The following is a 26,060-nucleotide window of genomic DNA, read 5'->3' on the forward strand; positions in this document are numbered from 1 at the left end:
ACCCCACACATTTACCATGGCCAACCCACCTAACCTACACACCTTTGGACACCTAAGGGGCAATTTAGCATGGCCAATCCACCTAACCTGCACATCTTTGGCGAATACAGGAGTTGGAATGTCTTGTTGAAGTTGTACAAGACATTGGTAAGGCCACATTTGGAATACTGTATGCAGTTCTGGTCACCCTATTATAGAAAGGATATTATTAAACTAGAAAGAGTGCAGAAAAGATTTACTAGGATGCTACCGGGACTTGATGGTTTGAGTTATAAGGAAAGGCTGGATAGACTGGGACTGTTTTCTCTGGAGTGTAGAAGGCTGAGGGGTGATCTTATAGCGGTCTATAAAATAATGAGGGATATAGATCAGCTAGATAGTCAATATCTTTTCCAGGGGAGTCTAAAACTAGAGGGCATAGGTTTACAGTGAGAGGGGAGAGATACAAAAGGGTCCAGAGGGGCAATTCTTTCACAGAGGGTGGTGAGTGTTTGGAACAAGCTGCCAGAGGTAGTAGTAGAGGTGGGTACAATTTTGTCTTTTAAAAAGCATTTAGACAGTTAGATGGGTAAGATGGATATAGAGGGATATGGGCCAAATGTTGGGCAATTGGGACTAGCTTAGGGTTTTTTTTAAAAAAAGGGCGGCATGGACAAGTTGGGCCGAAGGGCCTGTTTCCATGCTGCAAACCTCTATGTAAACCTCTAATTTAGCATGGCCTATCCGCCTAACCTACACATCTTTTGGAGTGTGGGAGGAAACCCACGCAGACACGGGGAGAACGTGCAGTCTCTACACAGATAGTGACCCAAGGCTGGAATAGAACCCGGGTCCCTGGCACTGAGGCAGACTGTGCCACCCTTTCATTTCTCCCTGGTGTTTATCTAACCTTTCGAATGTAAAGTTATCTGCCTCAGCTAATCCTTCGGGTAGTGAATTCCACTTTCGTTCTGGGCTCTTGTCGAAGCTGAAAGGTTTGAGGGAAAAGAGCAGCAGGTTGCTTAATCTCTCCTGATTGGTGTAACCTCTCGGTTTTGCTGTCCTGTGTAAATTGTGGGTGTTTATTGTTCCTTCTCCTCGGTGGCCGTTAAAAGGGCACTGAGCGTTACTGGGGAGTCGCTGTGTAACGTGTGCTTTAACCAGTGTCCATTCTCTTTGCTCTGCAGAGGTACTGGGTCAACACTGACCTGTGGGAGCAACACCGGGGTCCTGTCTTCCTGTTTATTGGTGGAGAGGGAGCGCTGACAGAGTACTCTGTACTGGCAGGTATAATATCGCTGGCTTTCTCCTCCCCGTGCCCAGTCTGGGTCTCCCCACTCCTTTCCAGGATGTGGCTTTTATTTTCAGCACAAGCCTATCGAATCATAGTCATTGAGTGCACATCAGGCACTGCCAGCACAGAAGGAGGCCATTCGGCCCATTGAGCCCTTGGCTGGAATGAGACGAGATGTTGGCTTTCTCCTGGGATCGCCTCGGACTGTTCTGCTCGCTCCTCCGGAGGTTTTCTGATGAGGAATCTGCAAATATTAAGCCTCTCTTTTATCCAAACTCCCCAACATCCAAGACTCCCTGGAAATGTTGACACAATCTCGGACATCCATCCCACCGGTGCATCTGTCGCAACTCTCAGGGAAGCCCCCTTAGGACATGCTCTGCATCCTTCCTGGCTGCTAACGCTCCCGGGATCTGGGGAGTCACTGTGCACAGCAAGATCCCACATATAGCTCTCTGATAATTGGCGGGTAATTTCTTTGGTGCTATTTGAGGGATTGATTTGATTTATTATTGTCACGTATTGGGGTACAGTGAAAAGTATTGTTTCTTGTGCGTTATACAGACAAAGCATACCGTTCATACAGGAGGAAAGGACAAGTGCAGAATGTAGTGTTACAGTCATAGCTAGGGTGGAGAGAAAGATCAACTTAGTGCGAGGTAGGTTCATTCAAAAGTCTGCATGGCAGCAGGGAAGAAGCTGTTCTTGAGTCGGTTGGTACGTGACCTCAGACTTTTGTATCTTTTTCACGATGGAAGAAGGTGGAAGAGAGAATGTCCGGGGTGCGCGGGGTCCTGGATTATGCTGGCTGCTTTGCCGAGGCAGTGGTAAGTGTAGACAGTCAGTGGGTGGGAGGCTGGTTTGCGTGATGGATTGGGCTACATTCACGACCTTTTGTAGTTTCTTGCGGCCTTGGACAGAGCAGGAGCCATACCAAGCTGTGATACAACCAGAAAGGATGCTTTCTATGGTGCATCTGTAAAAGTTGATGAGAGTCGTAGCTGATATGCCAAATTTCTTTAGTCTTCTGAGAAAGTAGAGGCATTGGTGGGGCTTTCTTAACTATAGTGTTGGCCTGGGGGGACCAGGACAGGTTGGTGATTTGGACACCTAGAAACTTGAAGCTCTCGACCCTTTCTACTTCGTCCCCATTGATGTAGACAGGGGCATGTTCTCCTTTACGCTTCCTGAAGTTGATGACAATCTCCTTCGTTCTGTTGACATTGAGGAGAGATTGTTGTCGTATCAGTTCACCAGACTCTCTATCTGGCCAGCACAGCGGGGTAAAACCCCCCTTGCGACTCAGTGCACTGATCTAAGGCAGGATGTTAAAGAAAGAGCAAACTTGAATTGCGAGAGCAACTTCCGTGGCCTCATGGTGAAGGTTTGATTGGCACAGCGGTTAGCACTGCTGCCTCAGCGCCAGGGATCCGGGTTCAATTCCAGCCTCAGGTCACTGTGCAGACTCCGCACATTCTCCCCGTGTCTGCGTGGGTTTCCTCTGGATGCTCCGATTTCCTCCCACAGTCTGAAAGGCGTGCTGGTTAGGTGGATTGGCTGTGCTAAATTCTCCCTCTGTACTCGGGCAACTAGGGGATTTTCACAGCAACTTCATTGCAGTGTTAATGTAAGCCTACTCGTGACACTAATAAATAAACTTAAACTTTAAACTTAAACTTCTTGCCCCCCCTCCCCGAGCCATATGTCTCCCATTGTGGCCCGCAGTTAGTGGGGTGGGTGGGGGGTTGTCCATCACAGGATGGTCCAGCTTTGGGTCTGATTGGGGGGGGCTTTTGGTGTCTGCTGTTCCAGCGGGATGTCGGTGTTTGATGATTTTCGGTGATTTCCCTCTTGCTGTGTCTCCAGGCGAGCATGTGGACCTAGCGCGGAAATACAGAGCCCTGCTGGTCTCGCTGGAACACCGCTATTACGGAGCCAGCATCAATCCCGATGGGCTGAACGATCACAACATCCAGTTCCTGTCCAGCCAACAAGCGTGAGTCAGGGTCTTGCCTGAGAAATGACTTTGGATCCCTGTCTAACTCTCTGACTGGTGTCCTCTCCTGCTCCTCAGTCTTCTCGCTTCGATATTCCTCCTCTTTGCTCTCCCTTCTCGACCCCTTCCATTCTGCTCTGCTTATTATGAAGTGGAGATTGATCCCCTGTCTGAGAACTAACACCTAACCTCCCGGAGGGACATAAGAACATAAGAAATAGGAGCAGGAGTAGGCCATTTAGCCCCTCGAGCCTGCCCCGCCATTCAATAAGATCATGGCTGATCTGAAGTGGATCAGTTCCACTTACCCGCCTGATCCCTATAACCCCTAATTCCCTTACCGATCAGGAATCCATCTCTCCGTGATTTAAAGATATTCAACGAGGTAGCCTCCACCACTTCAGTGGGCAGAGAATTCCAGAGATTCACCACCCTCTGAGAGAAGAAGTTCCCCCTCAACTCTGTCCTAAACTGACCCCCCTTTATTTTGAGGCTGTGCCCTCTAGTTCTAGTTTCCTTTCTAAGTGGAAAGAATCTCTCCATCTCTACCCTATCCAGCCCCTTCATTATCTTATAGGTCTCTATAAGATTCCCCCCTCAGCCTTCTAAATTCCAACGAATACAAACCCAATCTGCTCAGTCTCTCCTCATAATCAACACCCCTCATCTCTGGTATCAACCTGGTGAACCTTCTCTGCACTCCCTCCAAGGCCAATATATCCTTCCGCAAATAAGGGGACCAATACTGCACACAGTATTCCAGCTGCGGCCTCACCAATGCCCTGTACAGATGCAGCAAGACATCTCTGCTTTTATATTCTATCCCTGCCAGGGAGTAACTAACTAATACCTAACCTCTCGGAGGAGTGACTAACTAACACCTAACCTCTCGGAGGAGTAGCTAACTAACGCCTAACCACTCGGAGGAGTACCTTGTCTCGTCTGTTAAAGTTGAGTGTGAGAAATATTATGATCCGCTCTTCAGCATCTTTTAGTTAAATCAAAATAACTTCCTGAGACTCTCTCAAATCAATAAATAACACTTTGTTTCTCTAGCAGTGAACTGGTTAACTTAAACTATTAACAAACTGAATAAAACACTATTCTAATAGAATGCTGTTTAGATTAATATGATTCCCACTTAGTGACAAAATGGAATTTTTTTTGTGTCTCAAAATACAACCAGGTTTTATCATCATTCTTCTGTCTTCACTGTCGAGATGAGGCTTCTTTTGGTGCCTTTCTGTTCAGATGAGGCTTTGAGGTCAAAGCTATTAGCTGTGGCAGAGAGAGCAGTTGCTGTCTGTCTCTCTCTCTATCCTCTCCTCTCGCGCTCTCTCTCTCGCTCTCTATCGATCTCTTGCTCTCTCTATCTCAAAGAGCAGTTGCTGGCTGGCGAGCTGGGAGCTGGCTCTTATCCCCCTGATAACACACCAACATCCCCACAACAGCCTTGGTTCTCAGGTTACCAAAGCATCAAATTCAAATCTGATAGGCTGCTGCTATTCGAATGCCGAGTTTAAATTGATTGGTTGAAATTCAAAAACAGCCTGTTGTCTTGGCAACACTACTGCCTGACCTCTTGATGCAATGTTTCAGTCTGTATACTCTATATACACCTGCATCTCTTTCTTAACTCTTGGCACAGCTCAAAAAAAACACTGCTTTTTAACAGAACCATCAAATGCTTTCTCCTCTTGGCATTTTACAATTCTTAGAATTTTGCAAACACCAAATTCTAACATTGGACTCAATTTTGCAACATCACTTACAATCCTGCTTGAATCCCCACACATCATCTACTCTTCTCCTGCCACCCCAGGGCTCTGATGGAATGTGGGCCTCAATATTTAGGCCCCACATTTATTGCCCATCCCTAATTGCCGCTGGGAAGGTGGTGGTGAGCCGCTGCAGTCCCTGGGGTGTAGGTACACCCACTGTGCGGTTAGGGAGGGAGTTCTGGTATTCTGACCCAGCGACTGCGAAGGAATGGCCGATATATTTCCAAGTCAGGATGGTGAGTGACTTGGAGGGGAACTTGCAGGTGGTGGCGTTCCCAAGCATCTGCTGCCCTTGTCCTTCTAGATGGAAGTGGTCATGTGTTTGGAAGGTGCTGTCTAAGGATCTTTTGTAAGTTCCTGCAGTGCATCTTGTAGATGGTACACATGGCTACAATTGTGTCGGTGGTGGAGGGAGTGGATGTTTGTCGATGGGGTGCCAATCAAGCGGGGCTGGATGGTGTCGAGCTTCTTGTGTAGTTGGAGCCGCACCCGTCCAGGCAAGTGGGGAGTATTCCATCACACTCCTGACTTGTGTCCTTGTAGATGGTGGACAGGCTTTGGGGGGTCAGGAGGTGAGTTACTCGCTGCAGAATTCTTAGTCCCTAACCTCTTGTAACCACAGTTTTGTTTTATAGGGCTGGTGCCATTCAGTTTCTGATTAATAGTAACCCCCTTAGTGTGTTGATGGTGGATTCAGTGATGGTAATGAATGTCAAGGGGAGGTTCTCTTGTTGGTGGTGAGCATTGCCCAGCACTTGTGGCACGAATGTTACTTGCCACTTATCAGCCCAGGGTAAGGAATAAGCAACTTATAGCAGCAAAATGGCAGTGCACCCCAGGCTGCCTGACTTGAGCCACAGTGGCTAATATTTCAACTTCTGGTCTTATTTGGGTATGACCGCTTTGGGGAAACATTGGACGGTCTGTTGACACCGTTGTGTTTTAAGGCAAAACTCAGCAAGCAGAGTCTATTTAAACAGCGCACTGCAGCAGTCTACGGAGTCTATTTAAACAGCACACTGCAGTAAACAGTCTGCAGAGTCTATTTAAACAGCAAACAGTCTGCAGAGTCTATTTAAACAGCAAACAGTCTACAGAGTCTATTTAAACAGCAAACAGTCTGCAGAGTCTATTTAAACAGCACACTGCAGCAAACAGTCTGCAGAGTCTATTTAAACAGCAAACAGTCTACAGAGTCTATTTAAACAGCAAACAGTCTGCAGAGTCTATTTAAACAGCACACTGCAGCAAACAGTCTGCAGAGTCTATTTAAACAGCAAACAGTCTACAGAGTCTATTCAAACAGCGCACTGCAGGAAACAGTCTACAGAGTCTATTTAAACAGCACACTGCAGCAAACAGTCTACAGAGTCTATTTAAAAAGTGGCTTTCGTGAGTTACTGTAGAACCAACTCAACACGTGACTGAAACTGCCTTTCCTGATGAGAGCAGGCTCATTTCTCCAACACTCCACGTCTAAAGCCTTCTCTTCCTCGCCCAGGGTTCAAACCCGGTGCCAGCTAATTGCTTGCTCACTTGCTTCTTATTCCAGCTCGGCAAACACGGCATTTCCTCCAACTCCGACCTCTTCCACATCCCCCACCACCTCCGTGCCACAGTTAGTGGCTGTGCCCGTGGATGTGCCATTAATCACAGGGTGGGAATTGTGAGTTAAACATGTGATATTGATTGTCCTATAAAGAGAGACAGCTGGCAAACATTGGGGGGGGGAGGGAGAGGGGGAGAGCTTCTTGTCGGCTAGTAGCACTGAGGAAGTTTCTTACAATAAACGTGGCTTGAACCTAACAGGCCAGACTGGATTGATTCTTCCACCATGACCGCTCGTTGAGTAACAATGCTTTCAGATGTCTGGTCCCCAAGCTTTTAGCTTTCCTAAACTTCTACACTCCTCTCTCTCCTTTGTAAGATGCTCCTTAAAGCCTGTCTCTTTCACCTCTCCTAATATCTGTGTTGATTTTTGATAACATCCTATGAAGCGCTTTGGGATGTTTTGCTATGTTGCCGGTGCTATATAAATGCAGCTTGTTTGCAGTTTCCCTCCCCCGCCTCGCGTGGGCCCTAACTCGGTGTACTTCTCCGGATAGGCTAGCTGACCTAGCGACATTCCACGAGTTTATTGAACAACGCTTTAACCTGACCAGAAACATCCGCTGGATTTGCTTTGGTGGCTCCTACCCTGGCTCCCTCTCCGCGTGGTTTCGGCTGAAGGTAAGGAAGGAGCGACAAACTGGCAGCGGTTCTGCGGCTGCTAACACGGGCCGGCGGTTACCATCTCTCTTTCTGGTCTAGTTTGGGGAAATATAGGAATCCCTATTGACACCACGGTTAGCCAATGAGTTGGAGGGAGGGTGGGGTTTACAAATCGCAGCAAACAAAGTATTTACTCGGCAAGCAGAATCTATTTAAACAGCGCACTGCAGCAAACAGTCTACAGAGTCTATTTAAACAGCGCACTGCAGCAGTCTACAGAGTCTATTTAAACAGCACACTGCAGCAAACAGTCCAGAGTCTATTTAAACAGCAAACAGTCTACAGAGTCTATTTAAACAGCACAGTGCAGCAAACAGTCTACAGAGTCTATTTAAACAGCAAACAGTCTACAGAGTCTATTTAAACAGCACACTGCAGCAAACAGTCTACAGAGTCTATTTAAACAGCAAACAGTCTACAGAGTCTATTTAAACAGCACACTGCAGCAAACAGTCTACAGAGTCTATTTAAACAGCAAACAGTCTACAGAGTCTATTTAAACAGCACATTGCAGCAAACAGTCTACAGAGTCTATTTAAACAGCACACTGCAGCAAACAGTCTACAGAGTCTATTTAAACAGCACACTGCAGCAGTCTACAGAGTCTATTTAAACAGCAAACAGTCTACAGAGTCTATTTAAACAGCAAACAGTCTACAGAGTCTATTTAACCAGCGCACTGCAGCAGTCTACAGAGCCTATTTAAATAGCACACTGCAGCAAACAGTCTACAGAGTCTATTTAACCAGCGCACTGCAGCAATCTACAGAGTCTATTTAACCAGCAAACAGTCTACAGAGTCTAAAGTTTGTTAGTGTCACAAGTAGGCTTATATTCACGCTGCAATGAAATTACTGTGAAAATCCTCCAGCTGCCACACTCCGGCGCCTGTTCGGGTACACTGAGGGAGAATTTAGCACGGCCAATGCACCTAAATTGCACGTCTTTCAGACTGTGGGAAGAAACCGGAGCACCCGGAGGAAACCCACGCAGACACGGGGTGAATGTGCAGACTCCGCACAGACAGTGACCCCAGCCGGGAATGGAACCCGGGTCCCTGGCAGTGTGAGGCAGCTGTGCTAGTAGTCTACAGCAAACCAAGCTCGTGACTGAGGCTGCAGGAATGTATCTTGCTAAAACCAGGCTTATTACTCCAGCAGAATCTAATGGGTGGAGGATAGTTACATAACCTGCCTTTGTTCAGCATTGCTATCAATGGATCCTCCTTCACTGACATCCTGATACAAGTCAGGAGTGTGATGGAACGTTCTCCACCTGTCTGGATGAGTGCAGTTCCAGCAACGCTCAACAAATTCTACACCATCCAGGCAAAGAAGCCATTTTGTTCGGAACCCCATTCCCCCCGCACCCCCCCCTCCCTTGAACATTCACTCCCTCCACCACCACCGCACATGGCAGCCGTGTGTACCATCTCCAAGATGCATTGCAGCAACTCACCAAGGTTTCTTCAACAGCACCTTCTAAACCTGTTCTCGCAAGACAAGGGGCAGCAGACACCTGGCAACAACACCACCTGGAAGTTCCCCTCCAAGCCCCACACCATTTTGCACATCCAAAGATGTGTAAGGTGGACTGGCCATGCTAAATTGCCCCTTAGTGTCCCAAGATGTGTAGGTTAGATGGGATTAGCCATGGTAAGTGCGTGGGGTTATGGGGCCTGGGTCAGATACTTTGTCAGAGAGTCGGTGCAGACTCGATGGGCCGAATGGCCGCCTCTACGCTGTAGGGATTCTATGACTTGGAAATATATCGGCCATTCCTTCGCTGTCGCTGGGTCAAAATCCTGGAATTCCCTCCCTAACAGCACTGTGGGCGTACCTACTCCGAATGGAATGCGGTGGTTCAAGAAAGTGGCCCACGCCCTCCTTCTCAAAGGGCAATTAGGGATGGACAATATATGTTGGCTTAGCCAAAGGTGCCAAAACCATCTTAATGTCTGAATTGTGAGAGCAATGTCGATTCACTTTACTGGACTGTATCAGAGTGTCTGGGGCTTTGTGTGAGGCACGGACCATATCTGGGGGCGGCTGTCGTGCTCTGAAGGAACCCGGGCGCTGTTATATCCTTTCTCTGACCATCCCTGTTTCCCAACAGTTCCCTCACTTGGTATTTGCTGCTGTTGCCTCATCTGCCCCTGTCCGGGCCCAACTGGATTTCACCGGTTATGATGAGGTAAGCTTCACCCTCTCACCTTCCCCCAATCTGCACTGTCTGTCAGCAATGGAACTGACCGGGTCTGCACCTCACTCCTAATAATGATAGAGTAAAGCTCCCTCTAGACTGTCCCCCATCAAACACTCCCAGGACAGGGACAGCACAGGGTTAGATACAGAGTAAAGCTCCCTCTACACTGTCCCCCATCAAACACTCCCAGGACAGGTACAGCACGGGGTTAGATACAGAGTAAAGCTCTCTCTACACTGTCCCCATCAAACACTCCCAGGACAGGTACAGCACGGGGTTAGATACAGAGTAAAGCTCTCTCTACACTGTCCCCATCAAACACTCCCAGGACAGGTACAGCACGGGGTTAGATACAGAGTAAAGCTCCCTCTACACTGTCCCCCATCAAACACTCCCAGGACAGGTACAGCACGGGGTTAGATACAGAGTAAAGCTCCCTCTACACTGTTCCCCATCAAACACTCCCAGGACAGGTACAGCACGGGGTTAGATACAGAGTAAAGCTCCCTCTACACTGTCCCCATCAAACACTCCCAGGACAGGTACAGCATGGGGTTAGATACAGAGTAAAGCTCCCTCTACACTGTCCCCATCAAACACTCCCAGGACAGGGACATCTTGATAAGAGATTGAAAGGGGCCATTCTCGTAGCGGGGTCAGTGGTCATTCTTATTTGAGGGTTTTGGGGGGGGGAGGGGGGGTGGTTTGATGGTCAATCCTCAGAAGTGTTGCCTCCTTTTTCTCCCTCCTCCCCCATTTAAAAAAATATTTACATGTTTCCGTCCTCCAGGTGGTGTCGAAGAGTCTGTCAAACCCAGTGGTTGGGGGATCCTTGAAGGTAGGAATGAATTTGGACATTGCGGAGCCACGGGCTGCCCACTCCTCCCCACCCTCTGCCTTGCTCACTCTGAGAGCACAGTGTGGGAATGCCCCCCCCCCCCCCCCCGCCCCCACTCCTCCAGGGCCTGTTGTGACTCTCCGAATGGCAGCAGGAACGCGGTGCCTGTTGGGCGGATGTTCCAGTTCCTTCCGGCCTGGAATGCAAGGCCCTTCACCCCCTGTGACCTTCCCAGTTTCTCCTTCACAGCCTTGGTATTGGATGCTGGGGGTTGGCTGGAGCTAGTTGGGAATGAGGCCTACTTCTCACTGACTCACCGCTGGCTATTCTGTGCCCCCCCTCGCAGTGCCGTTCCGCCGTGGCTCAGGCCTTCTCCCGGTTGGACCAGATTCTGGCTGGCGGCAACACCTCGGGACTGGAGGCTGATTTCCGGTCGTGCCAGAAGCTGCAGGGAAATGCCGACCGCGGAGAGTTTGCCGGGAACCTGGCCGACATCGTCATGGGAACCGTCCAATACAACAACGAGATGGCGGGCAACAACATCGCCAACCTGTGTCAGGTGATGACCAATCAGAGCCTTGGCTCCACCTACCAGAGGCTGATGGTCCTCAACAAGGTAACTAGTCGCGGCAGGGGCGGGGGGGGGTGAGGTTGGGGGACAGTGAACTGGAATGGGGGAGGGGGTTAATGGCTGTCGTTGTCGGGGGGGGGGTTTGCTGGGGGGATGGAGAACGGAGGGAGCGGTGAAGTGGTGGGATGGGGGTGGGACGGGGGCGGGGGGTGGGATGGGGCGGGGCGGGGGGTGGGACGGGGGCAGGGGAGGGGGGCTGGGACGGGGGGGAGGGGGTGGGGCAGGGGCAGGGGGGTGGGACGGGGGCGGGGGCGGGGGCGGGGGAAGGGGGATGGGGTGGGGGGAGGGGGTGGGGTGGGGGGAGGGGGTGGGGTGGGGGCAGGGGGGTGGGACGGGGGAGGGGGGTGGGGCGGGGGAGGGGGGTGGGGCGGGGGAGGGGGGGTGGGGCGGGGGAGGGGGAGGGGGGGTGGGGCGGGGGCGGGGGAGGGGGGGTGGGGCGGGGGAGGGGGGGTGGGCGGGGGAGGGGGGGTGGGGCGGGGGCGGGGGCGGGGGAGGGGGGGTGGGGCGGGGGAGGGGGGTGGGGCGGGGGCGGGGGAGGGGGGGTGGGGCGGGGGCGGGGGAGGGGGGGTGGGGGAGGGGGGTGGGGCGGGGGAGGGGGGTGGGGCGGGGGAGGGGGGTGGGGCGGGGGAGGGGGGGGCAGGGGGGTGGGGGGGCAGGGGGGTGGGGAGGGGGGGGGTGGGGGAGGGAGGGGGGGGGGGTGGGGGAGGGGGGAGGGGGGGGGGGGTGGGGGAGGGAGGGGGGAGGGAGGGGGAAGGGGGGGGGGTGGGGGAGGGAGGGGGGAGGGGGGGGGGTGGGGGAGGGAGGGGGGTGGGGGAGGGGGGGGGGGTGGGGGAGGGAGGGGGGAGGGGGGAGAGGGAGGGGGAGGGAGGGGGGAGGGGAGGGGGGTGGGGGAGGGGGGGGGGGGTGGGGGAGGGGGGGGGTGGGGGAGGGGGGGGGGTGGGGGAGGGAGGGGGGCGGGGGAGGGGGGTGGGGGCGGGGGAGGGGGGTGGGGGGGTGGGGGCGGGGGAGGGGGGGGCGGGGAGGGGGGGAGGCGGCGGGGGAGGGGGGAGGCGGCGGGGGAGGCGGCGGGGGAGGGGGTGGGACGGGGGCGGGGGAGGGGGTGGGACGGGGCGGGGGGAGGGGGTGGGACGGGGCGGGGGAGGGGGTGGGACGGGGCGGGGGGAGGGGGTGGGACGGGGCGGGGGGAGGGGGTGGGACGGGGCGGGGGAGGGGGTGGGACGGGGCGGGGGGAGGGGGTGGGACGGGGGCGGGGGAGGGGGTGGGACGGGGGCGGGGGAGGGGGTGGGACGGGGGGCGGGGGAGGGGGTGGGACGGGGGCGGGGGAGGGGGTGGGACGGGGACGGGGGAGGGGGTGGGACGGGGACGGGGGAGGGGGTGGGACGGGGACGGGGGAGGGGGTGGGACGGGGACGGGGGAGGGGGTGGGACGGGGAGGGGGTGGGACGGGGACGGGGGAGGGGGTGGGTTGGGGGAGGGGGCGGGGCGGGGGTGGGACGGGGGCGGGGCGGGGGTGGGACGGGGGCGGGGCGGGGGAGGGGGGTGGGGGCGGGTGGGATGGGGGCAGGGGGGGGTGTGGGATGGGGGCAGGGGGGGGGTGGGATGGGGGCAGGGGGGGGGGGTGGGATGGGGGCAGGGGGTGGGGGTGGGATGGGGGCAGGGGGTGGGGGTGGGATGGGGGCAGGGGGTGGGGGTGGGATGGGGGCAGGGGGGGGGGGTGGGATGGGGGCGGGGGGGGGGTGGGATGGGGGCAGGGGAGGGGGGGGGGGGGTGGGATGGAGGGGGAGGGGGAGGGGGGGGTGGGATGGGGGCAGGGGAGGGGGAGGGGGGGGGTGGGATGGAGGGGGAGGGGGAGGGGGGGTGGGATGGAGGGGGAGGGGGGGGGTGGGATGGAGGGGGAGGGGGAGGGGGGGGGGGTGGGATGGGGGCAGGGGAGGGGGAGGGGGGGGTGGGATGGAGGGGGAGGGGGGGGTGGGATGGAGGGGGAGGGGGAGGGGGGGGTGGGATGGGGGCAGGGGAGGGGGAGGGGGGGGGTGGGATGGAGGGGGAGGGGGAGGGGGGGTGGGATGGAGGGGGAGGGGGGGGTGGGATGGAGGGGAGGGGGGGGGGTGGGATGGAGGAGGAGGGGGGGGGGTGGGATGGAGGAGGGGGGGGGGTGGGATGGAGGAGGAGGGGGGGGGGTGGGATGGAGGAGGAGGGGGGGGGGGTGGGATGGAGGAGGAGGGGGGGGGTGGGATGGAGGAGGAGGGGGGGGGTGGGATGGAGGATGGAGGGGGGGGGGTGGGATGGAGGAGGAGGGGGGGGGGGGTGGGATGGAGGAGGAGGGGGGGGGGGGGTGGGATGGAGGAGGAGGGGGGGGGGTGGGATGGAGGAGGAGGGGGGGGGGTGGGATGGAGGAGGAGGGGGGGGGGTGGGATGGAGGAGGAGGGGGGGGTGGGATGGAGGAGGAGGGGGGGGGTGGGATGGAGGAGGAGGGGGGGGGGGTGGGATGGAGGAGGAGGGGGGGGGTGGGATGGAGGAGGAGGGGGGGGGTGGGATGGAGGAGGAGGGGTGGGATGGAGGAGGAGGGGGGGGGTGGGATGGAGGAGGAGGGGGGGGGTGGGATGGAGGAGGAGGGGGGGGGTGGGATGGAGGAGGAGGGGGGGGGTGGGATGGAGGAGGAGGGGGGGGGTGGGATGGAGGAGGAGGGGGGGGGTGGGATGGAGGAGGAGGGGGGGGTGGGATGGAGGAGGAGGGGGGGGGTGGGATGGAGGAGGGGGGGGGGGTGGGATGGAGGAGGGGGGGGGGGGTGGGATGGAGGAGGAGGGGGGGGTGGGATGGAGGAGGAGGGGGGGGTGGGATGGAGGAGGAGGGGGGGGTGGGGATGGAGGAGGAGGGGGGGGTGGGATGGAGGAGGAGGGGGGGTGGGATGGAGGCGGAGGGGGAGGAGGGGGGGGTGGGATGGGATGGAGGCGGAGGGGGAGGAGGGGGGGGTGGGGATGGGATGGAGGCGGAGGGGGAGGAGGGGGGGGGTGGGATGGGATGGAGGCGGAGGGGGAGGAGGGGTGGGTGGGATGGGATGGAGGGGGAGTTGGTGGGATGGAGGAGGGGGTGGGATGGAGGAGGGGGGTGGGATGGAGGAGGGGGGTGGGATGGAGGGGGGAGTTGGTGGGATGGAGGAGGGGGGAGGGGGAGTTGGTGGGATGGAGGAGGGGGGAGGGGGGAGTTGGTGGGATGGAGGAGGGGGGAGGGGGAGTTGGTGGGATGGAGGAGGGGGGAGGGGGAGTTGGTGGGATGGAGGAGGGGGGAGGGGGAGTTGGTGGGATGGAGGAGGGGGGTGGGATGGAGGAGGGGGGTGGGATGGAGGAGGGGGGAGGGGGAGTTGGTGGGATGGAGGAGGGGGGAGGGGGAGTTGGTGGGATGGAGGAGGGGGTTGGTTAGAGGGGGGGGGTGGGAGGGGGGTGGGAGGGATGGAGGGGGGGTGGGAGGGAGGGATGGCAGAGGGAGGGGCGAGGCAATGGGGGGTTGGGATGGCTGCAGTTACGGGTGGACGGAGAGGGCAGTGAAGGAGTGGGACGGCCACGGGAGGGTCCTGCGGAGGGGGCAGTGGGGTGGTGCCCTAACAACATGTCTGAGGGCAATTGGAATTAAACCCCCCCCTGCCCGGGGCTGCTCGAGTGGTTGGTGGGCCGAGAGGGGTGGGTGGGGGGTCTAGATTTTTCCACGGCACCTTCTAGTCCTGAGGTGACTTCTCTCTCCTTTCAGAACTACATGGACTTCATGCAGTTGCAATGTGTGGACAACTCCCACCAGAGCGCGCTCGAGCAGCTGAGGAGCATCGAGGTGAAACCGTTCGGAGTAGGGATGCGGCAGTGGTATTACCAGACCTGTAACGAGTTTGGTTATTGTAAGCTGTCCTTGTGTTCCCTCCCGGGGAGGGGGTGGGGGGTGGGTGGGGCGGGGGGTGAAATCTGAGTCCTAAATCATTGGAGATGGTGCAGCGAAGGTTCATGGGATTGGTCCCTGATTGGGGGTGATGCAGTGGAGGTTCATGGGATTGCTCCCTAGTTTTGGGAGGGGCTGGGGGGGCAATGGGTGCTGTCCTCGGACCAGGGGCTGAGTAACATGGGTCTATATTCTCTGGAAAGTGAGGGGTGATCTTATTGAAAGGTGTAAGAATCTGAAGGGACGTGGCAGGGTAGACAGGTTGTTCTTCTCCACCCCCCCTGGTTGGGGAATCTCAAACATGGGTGCGCTGCTCTCAGGATAAGGAGTCGGCCATTTTGTACGGAGATGAGGAGAATTTTCTTCACTCAGAGACTTGTGAATCTCTGGAAATCCCTACCCCAGAGGATTGTGGGTGGTCCTTTGAACATAGTTAAGGCAGTGGGATGGACAGATGTTTGGTGTCTCGGGGAATTATGGGAGATGGGAAGAAGGTGGGAAAATGGAGATGAGGCCCAAGATCAGCCATGATCGTACTGAATGGGGGAGTGGACTCGCTGGGCCGAGTGGCCTCTTCCTATTTGTTCTTCAATCGTTCCCAACTGGCCCCTCCTGGGAATGGTCAAAGGTTCACACGGCAGAAACGCCCTCAGCGATCTGTGTCAAAACGTTTTGGAAAAACCAAAGCTGCAGCCGCGACTCACTGTTCCGGAAGCTTCTCTTGATTCTGTGCGCCAGCTTCCCCAAGTATGAGGAAAAGCACGAAGCGTGCCCAAGGGTGGCACAGTGGTTAGCACAGCTTGGGTCTGTGCAGAGTCTGCGCGTTCTCCTCGTGTCTGCGTGGGTTTCCTCCGGGTGCTCAGGTTTCCTCCCACAGTCCGAAAAACGTGTTGGTTAGGGTGCATTGGCCGTGCTAATTTCTCCCTCCGTGTACCCGAACAGGCGCTGGAGTGTGGCAACTGGGGGATTTTCACAGTAACTTCATTGCAGTGTTAATGCAAGCCTACTTGTGACACTAATAAATAAACTTTAAAACTTTTAAACTTTAATTGAAGGTCAGAGGTGACTCAGACACTCCTGACCCAGAGGGTCGCTGGGCAGGACCCTTGAGATGGAAAAGCTTCATCACTTTGGGACGTCCATTGCAATGCTTTCCCTTTGTGAAGTGTATTATAGAATCCGACAGCGCAGAAGGAGGCCATTCAGCCCATCGAATCTACACCGACCACACTCCCACCCAGGCCCTATCCCCATAACTCAACATATTTACCTTGCTAATCCCTCTAACCTACAGACCTTGGGACACTAATGGGCAATTTAACACGGCCAATGCACTTAACCTGCACATCTTTCGGACTGTGGGAGGAAACCGGAGGAAACCCACGCAGACACGGGGAGAACGTGCAGACAGTGACCCAAGCCGGGAATCAAACCCAAATCCCTCAACCCTGAGAGTGCTAACCACTGTGCCACCCGAAGTGCTGTCACTGTCGTAATCCATGCGGCGCACAGCAAGATCCCACAAACAGCAATCAGATGAACAATCAAGTGGGGGGGTGGGTGGAACACTCTCCTTCAAAATAGTGTCAAGAGATCAGTCACGTCTGCCGAGGTGTTAAAGGACAATGCAGCACTCCCTCGATACTGCACCAGGGGTGAACTTTGGGCCAAACCCTTTGAGACTTGAACCCCAATTTCTGACTGAGGAGAGTGTTTTTTTTGATGGCAATGTCAGGCATTTGTTGCCTGTCCCTAATTGTCCCTTGAACGGAGTGTCTCACTGGGCCATTCCAGAGGGCAGTTGCGAGTCAACCATATTGCTGAGGCTCTGGAGGCGGATGTAGGCCAGACCGGGTAAGGACGGCAGATTTCCTTCCTTTTACCGGCTTTGGTGAGGCCCCACCTGGAATATTGTGCACAGTTTTGGTCCCCTTATTTGAGGTGAGATGTAGTGGCATTGGAGGCAGTTCAAAGGAGGTTCACTAGATTGATTCCAGAGATGAGGGGTTTGCCGTATGAAGAGAGATTGAACAGTTTAGGCCGAGACTCTCTGGAATTTAGAAAAATGAGGGGAGATCAAATTGAGGTTTACAAGATGATAAAAGGTGTGGATAAAGTAGACGTGGAGCGGATGCTTCCTCTTGTGGGGCATTCTAGGACAAGAGGTCTTAGTCTTAGGATAAGGGGCAGCAAATTTAAAACAAAGTTGAGGAGAAACTACTTCTCCCAAAGGGTGGAATTCGCCGCCCCAAAGTGCGGTGGATGCTGGGACAGTGAGTAAATTTAAGGAGGAGTTGGACAGATTTTTAATTGGTAATGGGGTTGAAGGGTTATGGGGAGAAGGCAGGAAAATGGGGATGAGGAGCATATCAGCCATGATCGAATGGTGGAGCGAACTTGATGGGCCGAATGGCCTAATTCTGCTCCTATATCTTATGAACAAAGAAAATTACAGCACAGGAACAGGCCCTTCGGCCCTCCAAGCCTGCACCGACCATGCTGCCCGACTTAACTAAAACCTCCGCCGCTTCCGGGGACCATATCCCTCTATTCCCATCTCATTCATGTATTTGTCAAGACGCCCTTTAAAAGTCACTACCGTATCCGCTACCACTACCTCCCCCGGCAACGAGATCCAGGCACCCACCACCCTCTGTGTAAAAAATCTGCCTCGTACATCTCTTTTAAACCTTGCCCCTCGCACCTTAAACCTGTGCCCCCTAGTAATTGACTCTTCCACCCGGGGAAAAAGCTTCTGACTATCCACTCTGTCCATGCCTCTCATAATCTTGTAGACTTCTATCAGGTCGCCCCCTCGACCTCCAGTGAGAACAAACCAAGTTTCTCCAACCTCTCCTCCTAGCTAATGCCCTCCATACCAGGCAACATCCTGGTAAATCTTTTCTGTACCCTCTCCAAAGCCTCCAAATCCTTCTGGTAGTGTGGCGACCAGAATTGAACACTATATTCCAAGTGCGGCCTCACTCAGGTTCTATAAAGCGTCAACATGACTTGTCAATTTTTAAACTCAATATTCCGGCCAATGAAGGCAAGCATGCCGTATGTCTTGACTGCCTTCTCCACGTGCGTTGCCACTTTCAGTGACCTGTGTACCTGTACACCCAGATCCCTCTGCCTATCAATATTCTTAAGAGTTTTGCCATTTACTGTATATTTCCTATCTGTATTAGACCTTTATGAGCTTATGAACTAAAGAGGCATTAATGAACCGGACAGGTTTTTGCAACAATCGATGATGGTTTCATGGTCACCACTACTGAGACTAGTTTGCAATTCCAAATTTATTAATTGAATTTAAATTCCACCAGACCAGAAGCCTGGGCCTGTGCATTGCTACTCGAGTGACTTTGCCATCTCCACCCCCACCACCCGCCGAGCCATGGCGAACATGGGGCGAGGACAGTGCGTCCCTCCCACTCTCCCTCACCACTGCCACTCCAGCTAGCTGAATGTCCCTCTGCTCTTCTCCCCCAGACCAGACGTGCGAGGACAAGAGCTGCCCCCTCTCCTCCTGGCTGACGCTGCGATCTCAGGTGGACATCTGTGGCCAGGTGTTCGGTATTGACCCGGGAAGTGTACAGGGCGCCGTCGATTTTACCAACGATTTCTACGGCGCCAATCATCCTGCAGCCAGCCGCGTAATCTTCGTCAACGGTGAGGAGCCTAAACGCGCAAGGTGACAAAACGGGCAAGGTTCGTGACCCCGACTGCAGGGGGTCAGGGGTTAAAGGATGACGCTATGGTGGGAGGGATGGTGAGGTGTGTGTGTGAGAGCACGTCTTCACTTGAATGATTTGATTCTTATTGGGACACAGTGAAAAGTATTCGCCAGAATTTAATTGCCCCACCCACCAAGGAATCGGAGCGGGCGAGGGGCGGACAACGGTCCGTTGACCTCGGGTGGGAATTTCCGGTCTCGCTCAAGTGAAGCCGTAAAATCCCACCCATTGTTTCTTGCGCACTACACAGACAAAGCATACCGTTCATAGAGTACATAGGATGGAAGGAAAGGAGAGGGAGCAGAATGTAGTGTTGGAGTTACAGACGGAGATTTGATTTTGATTTATTATTGTCACCTGTATTGGATACAGTGAAAAGTATTTTCTTGCGCGCTATACAGACAAAGCAAACCCTTCATAGAGTACATAGGGGAGAAGGAATGGAGAGGGTGCAGAATATGGTTAGTCATAGCTAAGGTGTAGAGAAAGATCAACTTAATATAAGGTGATTTTATTTGATTTATTGTCATGTGTATTAGTATACCGTAGAAAAGTATTGTTTCTTGCAAGCTATATAGGCAAAGCATACCGTTCATAGAGTACATAGGGGAGACGCAAAGGAGAGGGTACACAGATTATCTATCGTGTTACAATCATAGCTAGGGTGTAGAGAAAGATCACCTTAATGCAAGATGGGTCCGTTCAAAAGTTGGATGGCAGCAGGGAAGAAGCTGTTCTTGAGACTTGAGGGTGGCGCGGTGGCACAGTGGGTTAGCACTGTTGCCTCTCAGCACCAGAGACCCGGGGTTCAATTCCCGGCTTGGGTCACTGTCTGTGCGGAGTTTGCACATTCTCCCCGTGTCTGCGTGGGTTTCCTCCGGGTGCTCCGGTTTCTTCCCACAGTCCAAAGATGTGCGGGTTGGGTTGATTGGCCATTCTAAATTGTCCTTTAGTGTCAGGGGGATTAGCTAGGGTAAATATGTGGGGTTACGGGGATAGGGTGGGATTGTTGTCAGTGCAGGCTCAATGGGCCGAATGGCCTCCTGTATTATAAGGATTCTATGATTCTGAGTCGGTTGGTATGTGATCTCAGACTTTATTTTCTCGATGGAAGAAGGTGGAAGAGAATGTGAATGTGTGGTACCTTAAAATATTACTGATGCACATTCTCACAGTAAGAAGTCTCTCAACACCAGGTTAAAGTCCAACAGGTTTATTTGGTCGCAAAAACCACTAGCTTTCGGAGCGCTGCCCCTTTGTCAGGTAAGTGACTTACCTGACGAAGGAGCAGCGCTCCGAAAGCTAGTGGCTTTTGCTACCAAATAAACCTGTTGGACTTTAACCTGGTGTTGTGAGACTTCTTACTGTGTTTACCCCAGTCCAATGTCGGCATCGGCAAATTCTCACAGTCATAGTTACTGCAAAGAGGCCCTTCAGACTGTTGTGTCCATGCTGGCCATCAAACACCTATCTATTCTAATCCCATTTTCCACCACTTGGTCCGTAGCCTTGTATGCCAGGGCGTTTCAAGACCTCATCTAAATACTTAAATGTTGTGAGGGTTCCCGCCTCTACCACCCTCCCAGGCAGTGAGTTCCAGATTCCCGCCACCCTCTGCGTGAAAAGGTTTTTTCTCAAGTCCCCTCTAAATCTCCTACCGTTTACCTTTAATCTGCTCCCTGGTTATCGACCCCTCTGCTAAGGGGCAAACTACTTCCTATCTACCATAAAGAACATAAGAACATAGGAGCAGGAGTAGGCCATCCAGCCCCTCGAGCCTGCCCCGCCATTCAATAAGATCATGGCTGATCTGACGTGGATCAGTTCCACTTACCCGCCTGATCCCTATAACCCCTAATTCCCTCACCGATCAGGAATCCATCTCTCCGTGATCTAAACATATTCAACGAGGAAGCCTCCACCACTTCAGTGGGCAGAGAATTCCAGAGATTCACCACCCTCTGAGAGAAGAAGTTCCTCCTCAACTCTGTCCTAAACCGACCCCCCTTTATTTTGAGGCTGTGCCCTCTAGTTCTAGCTTCCTTTCTAAGTGGAAAGAATCTCTCCACCTCTACCCTATCCAGCCCCTTCATTATCTTATAGGTCTCTATAAGATCCCCCCTCAGCCTTCTAAATTCCAACGAGTACAAACCCAATCTGCTCAGTCTCTCCTCATAATCAACACCCCTCACCTCCGGTATCAATATACCCTGTCTACGTCCCTCACCATTTTGTCCACCTCGATCGGGTCCCCCTCCGCCTTCTCTGCTCCAAGGAAAACAGCCCCAGTCTAACCAGCCTCTCCCCATAGCTGAAACGCCCCAGCCCAGGCAACATGCTGGTGAATCTCCTCTGCACCCTCTCTAGTGCAATCACATCCTTCCTATAGCGTGGTGACCAGAATCGCACCGGGTACATCATGTGAGCGACCACTCGATCTATAGAAAGCACTGACCAGTCTGGTTCACCTGATTTGATTCCGGGATTGGAAGGGTTGACGTATGAGGAGAGATTAAACAGTTTGGGCTTGAACTCGCTGGAGATTAGAAGGATGAGAGGGGATCTGATCGAGGTATGTAAAAGGGATTGATAAAGTAATTGTAGACCAAATGTTTCCTCTTGTGGGGCACTCCAGAACACGAGTGGGATAAGTTGAGAGGCGGTCGATTTAACACTGAGATGAGGAGGAACTACTTCTCGCAGAGGGTGGTGAATGTGTGGAACTCGCTGCCCCAGAGCGCGGGGGAGTCTGAATCATTGGTTTTAAGAGGGGGATAGATATATTTCTAATAAAAAAAAATAAAGGGATATGGGGAACAGGTGGGGAGGTGGATTTGAAACCAGGGAGAGATCAGCCATGATCTGATTGAATAGCGGAGCAGCTCGAAGGACTGAATTTGCCGAATTCTGCTCCTAATTCCTATGTCCCTGGGACACCCGACTCCCTAAGGGGAGGGTCCAGTAAACATTCAGTCTGAAATTGAAGTGTGAGAATGCAGGAGATTCCCAGCAGGCGAATCACTGCTTTCTCACGGGGAAATTTAACCTAGATTAACATTGTCCACGTTGTCAGAACCAACTTCGAAAGATGGACAGAAATTTGAATGGAAAGAGTGACTTGCATTTATATAGCGCCTTTAGTGATCTCTGTCGTGTCTGAAACCCTGCAGCCAATTTGTGCACAGCAAGCTCCCTCAAAGTGACTGAGCAGATAATTGTTACCTTGTGATGTTGGCATAATTGGGATTTTCACGGTAACTTCATTGCAGTGTTAATGTAAGCCCGCTTGTGACACTAATAAACTTTTAAACAAACAGAGCAAAAGGGACGGTCAAATGTTACCATTAATTATTGAGAGGGAGTTTAATGGTGCCCCAGTAGAGACAAGTCAGGAGTGTGATGGAATACTCCCCACTTGCCTGGATGGTGCAGCTCCAACAACACAAGAAACTCAACACCATCCAGGACAAAGCAGCCCGTTTGGCACCAGATCCGCAAATATTCACTCCCTCCTCCTCCACCACCGACGCTCAGTAGCAGCCGTGTGTATCATCCACAAGATGCACTGCAGGAACTCACCAAGGCTCCTTCGACAGCACTTTCCAAACCTTGACCATCTAGAAGGACAAGGTCAGCAGATACCGGAGAACACCACCCCATGGAGGTTCCCCTCCAAGTCCCTCACCATCCTGACTTGGAAATATATCGGCCATGCAGAGTGGCACAGTGGCTAGCGCTGCTGCCTCTCAGTGCCAGAGACCCGGATTCAATTTTGACCTCGGGTGACTGTCTGTGCAGAGTCTGCACATTCTCCTCGTGTCTGCGTGGGTTTCCTACCAAAGTCCAAAGATGTGTAGGTTAGGTGGCTCAGCGGGGTAAATACGTAGGAATTCTATGATTCTATTGCCCTCACTCTCTGCATTATGCCAGGAATTACTGAATGTTTTGTATTTAAACATGACCTGGGGTGCTGGGGCAGGGGGAGGTTGGTGGTGATGGGGGTGTGATGGTGAGTGGATGATTAGGGGTGGGGGGGAGCGGTTGCAGTTCTGAGGCGGGTGGGGAGGGGGGGGGGTTGGTGAGTGGATGTGGGGATGGGGGGGTTGCGGGGTTGGGGGGGGGGGAAGTTGGTGAGTGGTGGGGGGGGGGTTGGGGGGGTGGGAGGGGAAGTTGGTGAGTGGATGGAGGGTTGCGGGGCGAGGGGGGGAGGTTGGTGAGTGGATGTGGGGTTGGGGGGGGGGGGGAGGTTGGTGAGTGGATGGGGGGGTTGGGGGGGGGAGGTTGGTGAGTGGATGGGGGGGTTGCGGGGCAGGGGGGGAGGATGGTGAGTGGATGGGGGGGTTGCGGGGGGGGGGGGGAGGTTGGTGAGTGGATGGGGGTTGGGGGGGGGGAGGTTGGTGAGTGGATGGGGGGGTTGCGGGCGAGTGGCAGGGTGGTGGGTGGATGGGGGGGTTGCGGGCGAGTGGCAGGGTGGTGGGTGGATGGGGGGGTTGCGGGCGAGGGGCAGGGTGTTATCCGGTGCAGGATGGTATGAGGTGCAGACTGTTGGTGGGTCTGCCGCTGCCCCTGGCGTTGGAGTTGATTTTTGTCTCTGTTCCGTGTGAAGGTGACATTGATCCCTGGCACGTGCTCAGTGTGCTGAAGAACCAGTCCAGATCTGAACTGGCAGTGGTCATCAACGGCACTGCCCACTGTGCCAACATGAACCCCGTGGAGGAGGGAGACCCACCCTCGCTCAAACAGGCCAGACAGGTAAGGAGTAACTCCTATAGTGGGGGAGAGGGGGGTGCGCGGTGGGGGGGACGGAGGTTCAAACCTCAACTGGACGGAGTTAATCAATAACGGGGACAGTGCAGAGGAAGCTTTACTCTCTATCTAACCCCGTGCTGTACCTGTCCTGGGAGTGTTTGATGGGGACAGTGTAGAGGGAGCTTTACTCTGTATCTAACCCTGTGCTGTACCTGTCCTGGGAGTGTTTGATGGGGACAGTGTAGAGGGAGCTTTACTCTGTATCTAACCCTGTGCTGTACCTGTCCTGGGAGTGTTTGATGGGGACAGTGTAGAGGGGGCTTTACTCTGTATCTAACCCCGTGCTGTACCTGTCCTGGGAGTGTTTGATGGGGACAGTGTAGAGGGAGCTTTACTCTGTATCTAACCCTGTGCTGTACCTGTCCTGGGAGTGTTTGATGGGGACAGTGTAGAGGGGGCTTTACTCTGTATCTAACCCCGTGCTGTACCTGTCCTGGGAGTGTTTGATGGGGACAGTGTAGAGGGAGCTTTACTCTGTATCTAACCCCGTGCTGTACCTGTCCTGGGAGTGTTTGATGGGGACAGTGTAGAGGGAGCTTTACTCTGTATCTAACCCCGTGCTGTACCTGTCCTGGGAGTGTTTGATGGGGGACAGTGTAGAGGGAGCTTTACTCTGTATCTAACCCCGTGCTGTACCTGTCCTGGGATTTTTTGATGGGGACAGTGTAGAGGGAGCTTTACTCTGTATTTAACCCCATGCTGTACCTGTCCTGGGGGTGTTTGAAAGCAAAGTGACCCATTCCTCAGTCAAAATGCTCCACGCAAGAGGAAAGTTCCTTTTTGTAAGCCTATTTTGGGAAAGGGAGCCATTGGGGCTTGCTGCTGCTGTGAAGGACTGACTACCATCATTTGGAAGTGAATGACTTTAACTCCTTCCACCTTCTTTTACAGAAAGTTGATGATCTGGTTGGAGCATGGTTGGCCAAGAAACACCCATATCTATGATAACTATCGCCCAGAGCTCCAGCTGCAAGAAGCACGTCACTCTGAGGGGGTGTGGGGATGGCCAATTTTGGGAAAGGTTTTCCAAGTGAACCCTCCTCTGATGCCACCATTGAGAGAATGTCTGGAATCTCTCCCTCTTTCACTCAATGTCTCTGTCTCTCTCTCTCTCGCTCTCCCAGTCCTCCTCCCCTGCTTTTTTTCTGTGCCTTGGGGAATCTGGAAGGAATGGTGATTTCCAAACTCAACCTTGAGTTTAAATATTCCTGCTTTATGTGGACTCCTATTTCCTGTGGCCTGGGTGTAGCTCCACTCCCACACAAGGCCTACAGCTGACCCCTGGACTTGGAGGTGGACAGGGGAGGTGTTGTCTCTCTGCTCAGATATGTTCGACTGTTGCCTAGGCTACCAATGGCCCTCAACAAGATGGAGGCCAAATGCCACCTTAGCCTGTCCCAGGAGTGTAAATGAGGTGGAGATGCCGGCGTTGGACTGGGGTGGGCACAGTAAGAAGTCTCACAACACCAGGTTAAAGTCCAACAGGTTTATTTGGAATCACGAGCTTTTGGAGCGCTGCCCCTTCGTCAGGTGAGTAGCTACGTGATTCCAAATAAACCTATTGGACTTTAACTTGGTGTTGAGACTTCTTACTTTGCCCAGGAGGGTAAAACCAACCTTCAGCACCCTTGTAAATGATCACCGATCCCTGGATCAGGCTGGGGGTGGGTCCTTATATGGAGGACTAAGTGGAGCTGCTTCAATTTAGGGGACGGAAGGTGACCTTTGGGTGGGGGTGGGAGGGGGGGTGGTCCTATACTAGAGGTTGCTTCCTCTTCCTGAGGGTGGCATGTGGTGTTTTGCCTGTTGCTTCCATCAGACCACAAGCAGAAGAGGGCCATTCAGCTCATCGAATCTGCCCCTCCCGCCACCATTCAGTGAGATCATGGCTGATCTGATGTGATAAATCCCCAACTCCACTTTTGTTCTCCGTAACCCTCCATTCCCCTTACTTGATTGAAAATCCTCCTGTTGTAAGCTTCAGCAAATCTGGCTGTTGGGTTCCATTGCTAAAGCTGGGTCGACACTCCAACTTTTCGAGGTGACGAGTCCACTCTGTGAAGGGGGGGGGGGGGGGTGCCCCCGGATCCGTGTCGCATATCTTGCCTGGTGTTTGGCCTCCTGGTGGGGGTTGGCTTACTCTTGCCATCGCTCTAGACGTCAGCGACCCCTTGTGGACACTAGATGTTGCCGCTGATACCGTTGCTGGGACAAGGTGTCAGGGTTTGCCCGCTGCTGTGCCGATTACCAATTGTTGATGGACAAGTGTGGGGGCCCAACCGATGAAGCACATTTGGAAACTGGACTGTGCACTGACTATGACACTAATTGTATCTCTCAGACAGCCCCGCTCCCGTAGATTAATTCGTAAGGAGAAACACACAGACCTCAGTGAGATCGATTGCGAGTCTGCACAACTGCAACATTTGAAAAAGCTTTAATTTCTTTTTAATAGAGGTTCTATTTTTTACAAAAATCTGCCTGCAAGTTTGTTACAATTCTGACTGAAATTCAGGAGAACTTTATGAATGATTTTAAAATTGCGTTTTTTGATATCTTGGTGTAATTAATTATTTTATTAAATTGCTTAATAGAC

General features: G+C 53.8%; 1 protein-coding gene across 1 annotated transcript; it reads left to right on the forward strand.

Annotated features, from left to right (window-relative positions):
* Nucleotides 1–1,139: 1,139 nt before the first annotated feature.
* On the forward strand, nucleotides 1,140–26,060 carry prss16 (serine protease 16; the record flags this gene model as incomplete). Its single annotated transcript, XM_078208038.1, has 10 exons — nucleotides 1,140–1,266; nucleotides 3,140–3,269; nucleotides 7,156–7,279; nucleotides 9,437–9,514; nucleotides 10,317–10,364; nucleotides 10,711–10,980; nucleotides 14,736–14,877; nucleotides 18,411–18,590; nucleotides 23,262–23,407; nucleotides 24,356–26,060. Coding segments are annotated over 10 exons (1,299 nt in total), but the record flags the coding sequence as incomplete, so codon positions are not given.

The sequence above is a fragment of the Mustelus asterias genome, unplaced genomic scaffold, assembly GCF_964213995.1.
Source record: "Mustelus asterias unplaced genomic scaffold, sMusAst1.hap1.1 HAP1_SCAFFOLD_3073, whole genome shotgun sequence".
Lineage (NCBI taxonomy): Eukaryota > Metazoa > Chordata > Chondrichthyes > Carcharhiniformes > Triakidae > Mustelus > Mustelus asterias.